Source organism: Hypomesus nipponensis, chromosome 3 (assembly GCF_054491055.1).
Source record: "Hypomesus nipponensis isolate SF chromosome 3, ASM5449105v1, whole genome shotgun sequence".
Taxonomy (NCBI): domain Eukaryota; kingdom Metazoa; phylum Chordata; class Actinopteri; order Osmeriformes; family Osmeridae; genus Hypomesus; species Hypomesus nipponensis.
The window spans coordinates 1,954,486-1,965,000 of record NC_140363.1 but is presented as its reverse complement, the minus strand read 5'-3'; the positions used below and the strand labels follow the sequence as shown (position 1 = coordinate 1,965,000).

General features: G+C 55.2%; 1 protein-coding gene across 1 annotated transcript in view; it reads left to right on the top strand.

The window, feature by feature from the left end:
- Positions 1 to 10,515, top strand: part of slc25a21 (solute carrier family 25 member 21) — an 80,828-nt gene that overhangs the window by 52,765 nt on the left and 17,548 nt on the right. Inside the window, exon 4 of the mRNA XM_084683956.1 lies at positions 10,336 to 10,419. Within this exon, the coding sequence (XP_084540082.1) occupies positions 10,336 to 10,419 (84 nt within the window). The remainder of the gene's footprint in view (positions 1 to 10,335; positions 10,420 to 10,515) is intronic.

Below are 10,515 nucleotides of genomic sequence, written 5' to 3'. Positions count from 1 at the left end.
CAGCCGTAAACAGGTCGTGGGTCACTACTAAAGCTTTATGGTCTTTCACAGGCCCAGCCAAGACCTCTGGCTCGGGCTTAGCCCCCTTGCCAGCCCTCCCCCCCATCCCCTTCTCCCCAATCCCCCCCCCTTATCCCCTCTCCCCCCCCCCCCATCCCCTCACCCCCCCCCCCCCCACCTCCACCCTTCAGTAAATTGTGCTGCCTTTCTGTCATTTACTGCGGTCGTTTCTTGGTAAATAAACTTCTAGACGTGCCTTTTAAAGACTGGGAGACGCTTGCACTTTGAAGAGGGGACGTGCCACCAGCGACAGCAGCAGGGTAGGGAGGAAGTGGCAGGATAAAAGAGCAGCGTTGTGTCAGTCGATATCTGATACCCCGGAGGCCCTCGCTGTGATTTACGTCCCGGTGAAGAAGGTACAGGCTTTATTACAGGTGAGCCTGGAGCCCTGCCTGTCCATCTTCACACGGGGTTAGGGTTAAAAGTGCACCCACTATTTTCTTTGTAATGTGCTTCCTTAAAAAGAGATTAAAGCCCCTCTAAAAAACGACAGCTTTAGTGACCTGTTTTGTGTTTGTGTGTCCGCGAGGATGGCGGATCTATACGGCAGCGTTGTGTATCTGCGCTGTGCAACTGCTCTCGTCGTATCCTCTGCAAATATCCCTACAGGCAGCGAGGTCCCTTCAGCAGCTGGGGTAAACTTAGTCGTCGCTCTGCTATTCGACAGGAACTTGTAGCCATATTGTAAATATGGTACGTTTATGGAATCGGCCTCTTTAAAATTCAGGAGGTTCCTGGCTACTGAAGGACAACCACATGCTAACTGCATATGTCTGTATGTACTGTATATACATAATATACAGTCTATACTGTGTGTATATATATACACACTATACATACACTCATAAGTTGGAATACACACTGGCAATATTAACCTGTGAACACATTGACACAGCACCATGCTAGTCAGCCAGCTGGCTAATTGGGACACTGTGTTGGAGCTGAAATCTATTAGCAGGAGGCTTGGTGCCCTGCACCGAGAGCTCAGACTCTGACACAAACACACCTCGACCAGGCTGCTCTCTCTTACATGCTACATGCTGCCCTCTCTCTTTACTCCATTCTCTCTCTCTCTCTCTCTCTCTCTCTCTCTCTCTCTCTCTCTCTCTCTCTCTCTCTCTTTCTCTCTCCTTCTCTCTCCCAGCCTCTCACTCTCCCTTTCTCACTCTCTCCTCTTTTTTTTCCTCTTCTTTTCTCTTTCTCCCCCCCCTCTCTCTGTGTGTCTCTCTCACTCTGTCCCTCTCTCCTTCTTTCTTCCCCCTCTCATGCATGGCTCTTATTAGGACCTGGCTCCTGCTTTAATGTGTATTGGCCCAAATTGGAGCAACTGGAGTAAATGTACTTTTTTCCACCAAGCCGCCAACACGGTATCAAAGGGATTTTTTTTCTGGAGGGGGAACCTGACAAAAGATATATAACTAAAAGTCCATGTTTACTTCTTTTTCCAAATGACGTCTCTGTCCTGAGTGTGTGTAGGACTGGAGGGAGGGAGGGAGGGAGGGAGGGAGGGAGGGAGGGAGGGAGGGAGGGAGGGAGGGAGGGAGGGAGGGAGGGAGGGAGGGAGGGAGGGAGGGAGGGAGGGAGGGAGGGAGGGAGGGAGGGAGGGAGGGAGGGAGGGAGGGAGGGAGGGAGGGAGGGAGGGAGGGAGGGAGGGAGGGAGGGAGGGAGGGAGGGAGGGAGTAGGGCCAGTTACAATCTCATTTTACGTGTGAGAGAGATTATATAACCACAACAACGATTCAGGAAACATTTCCTGATCTTCTTCAGGGAAGCATGTGGACCATTGGGGGTATCAGGAGAAGACCTTCTCATTGTGGTCATGTGACGCAGTTGTTGAATCAGAGTGCCTGGTTGCCTTGTCATCCCATGATTCAGATGCACCTCTCCCACGCTGTTTTGACTTAGCTCCTCACAGTGTGTTACCTCCATCAGCCTAGCTCTGACCCCAACCCCCCTCCTCCCCCCAGACACAACCACATCTAGCCTCCCTCAGAGACACACCTTCCTATAGGTCACCTTTCACCATCCTGACCAACGGTCTCCTTCGTCGCCTGTCCACTGCACGTGGTCCAATGAGTGCGAGTCTGGACGCGAAACAGAGACGCGCCAAACATGCAACGTCACGCGCATCGTGGCGTGTGCGTTGGCCGCAGTATATTTCACACAAAGTAAACAGTTAATTGCCCCTGACCCTGACCCTCGCCATGGGTAGGGGGAAGGGGGGGGGGGGGGGTCATGGGTTTGTGGAGGCGGGGGTGGGGAAGGGGGTGAGGGGGGGGGGGGGTCATGGGTTTGTGGAGGCGGGGGTGGGGAAGGGGGTGAGGGGAGGCGGGGGTGGGGAAGGGGGTGAGGGGGGGGGGGGGAGGGGGAGGTTGCTCGGCCTGAGACACAGAGACAGTGGTTCTGGAGTTACTGCTCTTCATTAACCTGGGAACCACCTAAGTTACATGGTTCATGGCCTGGTCTCAGCTCACTTGGAGGCAACAAAGGGTGTCGGGCGGCGAAGGCCCGCGGGAGGGCAGCGCGCTTGAGGCCCCGCCATCTGACTCTGATCACAAGCCCTTCTCATTAGAGAGCAGCCCAGAGCTCAGGCACCGCTCTTCATGTCGGGATCCTGTTACACCTGGCTCCTCCCCCTGTGTTTGTACGCACGCACACGTAAAACGCGCACACACACACATGTAAAACGCGCACACACACACATGTAAAACACGCACGCACAGGAACATGCCAGCTGAGCAACTGTGTTAATCTCCCGTCTGACTCCTCCCCTTTTCCGATGCCTCGCCCTGCTCTCCTCCTCAAACGTTCCCTCTGCCTCACACAACATCTCCTCTCAACATCTCACTCAACATCTCCTCTCAACATCTCACTCAACATCTCCTCTCAAAATCTCATGCAACATCTCACTCAACATTTCACTTATCATCTCCTCTCAACATCTCCTCTCAACATCTCACTCAACATCTTTCAAAATTTCATGCAACATCTTACTCAACATTTCACTTATCATCTCCTCTCAACATCTCCTCTCAACATTTCACACAACATCTCCTCTCAACCTCTCACTCAACATCTCCTCTCAAAATCTTACAAATTTCACTCAACATTTTTTCTCAAAATCTCACACATCTTACTCAACATCTTACTCAACATCTCCTCTCATCATCTCCTCTCATCATCTTACTCAACATCTCCTCTCAACATCTTACTCAACATCTCCTCTCATCATCTCCTCTCATCATCTCCTCTCAACATTACCTCTCAAAATCTCACTCAGCATTTCACTCTCTGTCCTGAGTGTGTTTCTGAGTGTGTCTCTGTCCTCAGCCTGATTAGAAAAACCTGGAGTCAGCCTTGGCCCCGCCTCCCTGCGGTCACCATGACAACACAGCCTCCATTTGATCCCTGCGCACATGAAAGCGTCTGTGTGTGTGTCGGGGGGGGGGGGGGGGGCAGGGGAGCGAACTTTGAGGACGGCCCCCTGACAGATGATGGCCTCGGTCCTGCTGGGAGGGGCGTGACAGTCAGTGAGAGGATGGCCCTCCGCCCCCGACTGCTAGCTGAACCCTGGTGCTCCTCTGGAGGAATCCCTGACACGGCCCTCAAACAGCAGGGCAGGGAGCCCCGCAGGCACCTGGCTGGCTCAGCGCTGCTCACGTCCTGCAGCCCCTCTCCGGCAGACGCTCCCTGCTTTAACGCGCGGCTGGGGGGGGGGGGGGCAGCTCCCATGATGCACGGAGACAGCGCCGTGGGGGTGGCGTCTTGTCTCGGGTGTACGGGGAGAGGAGGGGGGAGGGGGGGGATTTGAACCTGTGTTTAGGTCCTTGTTGTTTCCGCGGTGAAAAGGCCACACTGTCCCATGCAGCCGTATGCCGTTCTATACTGCGGTCCACTGTTCAGTTATGTTCCATACAGCACTGTACATGCGGTACACTGTACTGCATGCACTGTAGCTCTCCTGAATGTGCAATATTAGTTATATTTCCTGCTGCCACTGCATATTACGACCCCGTATTAAACAGGACTGGTCCAAGTAGGTGTCTCAGCCGCCCAAACGCATTATGTTACAGAGAGAAGGATGTCCCACAGAGCTGAAACGAGCCGTTTTAAAGGAGCTGTAAAGGGCTTGATGAAAACTCATTTGTTTTCCAGTGTCTGCGGGACGCACAGTGACATGGCTAATGTCCTCCATGTTTCATCCTGGGCTGGTCTGTGCGTCTGGGACCGGGCGAGGAGGTGGATGAGGAGGAGGCAGGGGGCCGGGAGGCAGGGGTGATGAGGCAGGACGAGAGGAGGCAGGGAGCGAGGAGGCAAGGGGCTAGGAGCAGAAACAGGGCCCAAAGTCATGCACCGTCTCGGGTTTCAGCGCGGAAACACGCTTGCCTCCTGTCTCGACCGGAGGGCGTTACTGCCCTCAGACGCCCGCTGACTGGAGACGCTCCCTAATCCTGAGGCATTTCCTCACATCAAAGTAGCTGTTAGCGTCCCGGGCCTCCCCAGCCAGCACTGGCTGTCCTGAGTTTAGCCGCTCGTCCAGTGCAGCAGTCTGCTACCAGACTGGACTCTACCAAACATGGGCACGTCCTCATGGCCGTTGATATGAAATATCCTTTTTCACGTGTCTGCCCTTGTCCAGTCCTGTAATCGCCCAACCCTGCCTTAACCCCGGCCTAGCCGCTCTCCGGCCTTAACCCTGACCTCGAACCCTCTGCCCTAACCCCTCCCTATCCCTGGCCCAGCACTCCCCCGACCCCAGCCCTAAAACCTTCCCTAACCCTCCCCTTCCATAATCCTGCCCTAACCCTAACCCTCCCCTGCCCTAACCCTAACCCTCCCCTGCCCTAACCCTAACCCACCCCTGCCCTAACCCTAACCCACCCCTGCCCTAACCCACCCCTGCCCTAACCCACCCCTGCCCTAACCCTAACCCACCCCTGCCCTAACCTTAACCCACCCCTGCCCTAACCCACCCCTGCCCTAACCCACCCCTGGCCTAACCCTAACCCTCCCCTGCCCTAACCCTAACCCACCCCTGCCCTAACCCTAACCCACCCCTGCCCTAACCTTAACCCACCCCTGCCCTAACCCACCCCTGCCCTAACCCACCCCTGGCCTAACCCTAACCCACCCCTGCCCTAACCCTAACCCACCCCTGGCCTAACCTTAACCCACCCCTGCCCTAACCCACCCCTGCCCTAACCCACCCCTGCCCTAACCCACCCCTGCCCTAACCCTAACCCACCCCTGCCCTAACCTTAACCCACCCCTGCCCTAACCTTAACCCACCCCTGGCCTAACCCTAACCCTCCCCTGCCCTAACCTTAACCCACCCCTGCCCTAACCCTCCCCTGCCCTAACCCTAACCCTAACCCTGCCCTGCCCCCGGGCTGTTTTTCTGCATCTCTTCCTGCTCTGCAGTGGTCCAGCTGAGTGATCCTCCATCACAGGGGTTAACCCCATCCTCTATACGAGGAGCATCTGGCCTGCCCCAGCATCCTGGTGGGGGGGGGGGCACAGGAGTCCTCATTTTATCTGTGAGAGGAGCCCAGTGGAGGGGGAGGGAGTATGGGGTGGGCGCAGGGGTGGGGCGCATCCTGACTTTGTAACAGCCATGTAACGATCCCCCACCACCTCCACCCCCACCTCGCTCGCCATTCTGTCCCCCTGTCCCCCTGCTTCATAACCGGGCTTGTCCCGGGACCAGTGGGCCTGTGGTGCTGCTGAAACCCAAGCTGGCCCGGCCCAGACCCGGCCCAGGCAACCTGCCGGGTCACCAGCGCCAATGCTTTATCGCTTCCCCTCCCTCTCCCTCTTTCTTCCCTCTCCCCCTCCTCCGGCTCCCATCATGTCCTCTTCTTTATCTCTCTCCCTCTAAAGCCAGGACTTTATTGGCCTCCCCCTGTCACACTCCACCCTTCTACCCCTCCTCCATCATCCTCCCCTCCCATAACCGTTTGTCAAGGTAAGGGATGTATTTCATTTGTGAATGGGATTTGGTCGGTTATTACATTTTCTCAGATTACGTATTCACACAGTATGCCATCAATTGAGATCATCATCAAACAGAAAGGCTGTCTGAATGAAGAGATAGTTATTCCTGGTAGTTCTGTGTCGTAGTCAGGCTCCTACATGTATTGCTGACTACTACAAAAAGAAAACGCATTGACACAGTGATTCATAGAGTCGAGAAGCTATTGGACGGGAGGGAAGCCATCTTGTTTGGTCTCTCCCTCAGCCGGACAGCTGATTGGCCGCCGCTGCTGGAGGCGCTATTGGCCGCCAGTTGTGGGGATGTGTGATTGGATGCTCCTTCTAGAGATATGATTGGATGCCCCTCCTGCCATATTGGATCATTTAAGTTGGAGTTTCTCTCAAGCTCATGTACTGATGCAGTGGACTTCTGCCATCTTTATGATCCTGCTCATTAAAATTAACTGTCTGGCTGTAAAAAATAGATTTCCTTTTAATGCTGCCTCCTGGAGTCCCTTATGTACTAATATGAGGTATAGTTGAGTCTTTGCCTCTCTCTCTCTATCTCTCTCTCTTCCCACTCATTTCTCTCATTTTCTTTCCTCTGTCTGTCATTTGATCTTGTTTCTTTTCCTGGTGCGTGTTCCTGTGCTGAGTCCCACAGGAGGGTGTAAGGCCCACAGCTCTGCAGAGAGCCAAACAGATACTGACCAACAGGCACACATCCCATCCAGACTCCTGGGCCGGTAAAACATTTCTAAGAGGAGCCAAACGGCCAGCGTTCATGTCCTGAACGTAACGAACGCAGCAACGGGAAGTCCTGAGAGCACGCATCACAGGCTCCCTGAACGCATCACAGGTTCCCTGAACGCATCACAGGCTCCCTGAACGCATCACAGGCTCCCTGAACGCATCACAGGCTCCCTGAATGCATCACAGGCTCCCTGAACGCATCACAGGTTCCCTGAACGCATCACAGGCTCCCTGAACGCATCACAGGCTCCCTGAACGCATCACAGGCTCCCTGAACGCATCACAGGCTCCCTGAACGCATCACAGGCTCCCTGAACGCATCACAGGTTCCCTGATGTACTGTATATGCCGCGGTTGCCATTGGAATGGCACCCGCATCACATCAACCCTCGGGAGGGGGGGAAAGCTGGATGTCAGAGAACGACCCGATCGGCGTCTCGGTGCCCCCCCCCCACACCCTCGCTCAGGGGTGTTGCAAGGGGAATACCCCCACATTTAACGAAGCAAGGGCGTCCAAGACGCCTCCTTTCAACGAGCGGCCTGCCCCTTCAGAGCGGGCCTGTGATAAAACTCTGTGTCTTTTGATCGGGCCCGTAACTGCCACCGGTTCCCAGAGGGCTCCCTTTTACACCGTTCATTATTGGCCTTCACCTCAGAGACTCCTCCCCTCCCAGGTGACGCGACCTCTGGTTGGTCACGGGCCGGGCCGAGCCGGGCCCATTACCCCTGGCACTAGGAGGAAACCAGGCCCTGGGCCCCGCTTGTCCCTCTAACACCGCTCTCCTGTCTATAAAAATACAAAAGAATGGGGCCGCTAGCCCGCTAGCCCGGCCTTCATCTACCCCGGGCCTGATTTGGGCTCCGCTAGACTTGACTCTTTTATAGGGAGTTAGGGGTTAGTTGGAGAGACCAGACTCCAGGGTTATTTACCCGTGAGTGCATGTCTCACTCACAGAAGCCCTGCCCTCGCCTTCACCCTCACCCGGGCAGCTACAGGGCCGCGCGGGGCCAGTTAACCAGGACAGGCCTGAGGGGGACGAGGGGAGGAGAGGGGGTGTGTGTGTGGGGGGGAGTTGTCGTCGTCCCTGTTGATGAACTCACGCATCTCGTCACCTCCCAGTGTATCTGGGCAGTGTGTGGGAGCAGGCCGAGGGGGATTGTGGGAGTTTGAAAGAAGCCCCAGGGCGTCACAGCGTTTCCTCTGTCTGCTGTGTTTACGACCGGTAGAGCTGGCTCCAAGGCCGGGACCGTCCCCATCTCCTCTGTTTTTACCAGCAGGCCTGGACCCTTCACCGCTCGCCTGGGTCGCGTTAACGTGGCCTTCCTTACCCGCGTGTTCCTCCTGTTAAACGTGTCCGCCAGGCCCTGCCTGGTGCCTGGCTTCCCTCCGCACCCTGCCTCGTCCAGCCTGTGGTTCAGCAAGCACCGCCGGCATGTGTAGGATGACGTGTAAGGGCCACAGTAGCAGCCAACCCCCAGGGGCCCCTCTGCTCCTCCCCGTCATTTCTGCGTCCCTGAGCCTGGCTGTTTGGTCCCTGGCTTTATGACAGGGTAGGAGAGGGCCATGAGGAAATGAGATGACCCCTGGGTCAGAGCCGGAGTCAGGGGTCTGGAACCGGACCGTGGCCCGGCCACCCCCTCTCTCCTTGGGCCAGTTGGGGTTGGGCAGCCGGAGGAGGGGAGGGGGACTGGGGACAGGACTCTTTCCATCCTTGACCCTGGAGTCATATGCCTTTCATTAAGCGAGATTTGACTTTGTTTACAAGCCCCACTGGTCTTAAATCTTTCGGGTCTGTGCCCTTATCCCCAGTGCTCCCCCCCCCAACCCCCACCTTTACCCTCTCCACCACCTAACCCTTCTACCCCCCCCCCCCCCCCTCATTCCCAACTATTTTCTTCTGCTGCTTTAATATGCTGTTGGATGTCCATTTATTATGCTGTTTTAACTGGGTTTCAACCAGGGGTTACAAGCTATTTGGGAATCCACAAAATAGCATTTTGGGGACACCCCCGTAAGATGTTAATCTGTTGGCGATATGAAAGGCCTCTCACCCCACTAACCCCCCCTCCCTCCCTGGCCTCCCTCCCTGGATCCTGGGGGCTGTTTATGGGCCCGTCAGGAACCCGGACGGACTACTCAGTGTTGACCTCGCGACCTGCCAGAGCCATATGAAGAGAAGATCCTTCTCCTGTCCCTCTCCCTCCTCCTCTCCTCCATTCCTCCATTCCTTCTCTCCTCCTCTCCTTCTCTCCTCCTCTCCTCCTCTCCTCCTCTCCTCCATTCCTCCTCACCTCCTCTCTTCCTCTCCTCCTCTCCTCCATTCCTCCTCACCTCCTCTCTTCCTCTCCTCCGCTTGTTCTCTTTTTCTCCCGTTCTCTCCTCCTCTCCTCCTCTGTTCCTCTCCTCTGTTCCTTTTCTCTTCTCCTTCTCTCTTCCAGTCCTTCTCTTCTCCTCCTGTTCTCTCACCCTCTCCTCCTCTCATTTTCTCCTCCCCTTCTTTCCTCCAATTGCCCTCTCCTGCTTTCCCTCATCTCATTGGTCAGGCACTGTCTGCTGTCCTTCTCCTCATTGGCCTAAAATATACAGCCAGACCCCGAGGGCTTCTACACAGTAAAATCCCTTTAAACCCTACCATAGCAAGCCCCCCCCCCAAAAAAAAAAAACTCGACCACACCCCAACCACCACCAGCTATCTGCTTACCTTCATCCAGTCATATCATGTAAAACATTGCCACAGCAACTAGTGTGCTCATAAGCCCCACTGTCAACCCAATAAAAAACAATCAAAGTTTATTTACATACCACGTTTCATACATGGAGGTAACACAAGGCGCTTCACCACCATCCCTTCTATCATGTAAAACATTTACACACATCTTGGCTGTCTTTATAAGGGAGTAACCAGCATGTTTGCTTCAACAGAACCCCCCTGACCCAACTGCTTTCTATCTTATAAAACATTTACACGTATCTGAAGAGCTGTTACAATGGGCTTACTAGCGTGTTAGCCAGCGAACGGCTAGCTACTAAAGGCCTGTTCCTGGGGAGTTGTGTGGGCTAATTGGATCAGCTGGGTTAAGTAAATGTTTGAGTTCTCCTCTGGGCTGGAGGGACTGCTGGTAGGAGAGGAGATGGGAGGGGAGGGGAGGGGAGGGGAGGGGAGGGGAGGGGAGGGGAGGGGAGGGGAGGGGAGGGGAGGGGAGGGGAGGGGAGGGGAGGGGAGGGGAGGAGAGGAGAGGAGAGGAGAGGAGAGGAGAGGAGAGGAGAGGAGAGGAGAGGAGAGGAGAGGAGAGGAGAGGAGAGGAGAGGAGAGGAGAGGAGAGGAGAGGAGAGGAGAGGAGAGGAGAGGAGAGGAGAGGAGAGGAGAGGAGAGGAGAGGAGAGGAGAGGAGAGGAGAGGGAATAGGAAAGAGAGAATAGGGCATGAGAGGAATGCAGGGGAGAGGAAGAGAAGAGGGGAAAGAGAGGAAATATGTAGTAGCGGAATGTTTGTTCCTGTGTTGCTGATTGGTAGTCAGTGCTCTCTGCTGATGTGTGCTTGTGTTGTAGGTTTCAGATCCAGAGAGGGACCAGCGAACCACACAGCTACAAGAACCTGGGAGATTGCTTCAGGACTGTCTATCGCAACGAGGGGTATGGCCTGTTCACACACACACACACACGAGCCCACACAAACACACACGGACACACATGCAAACAACCGTCAGAGGTATATATCCATAGAGCATG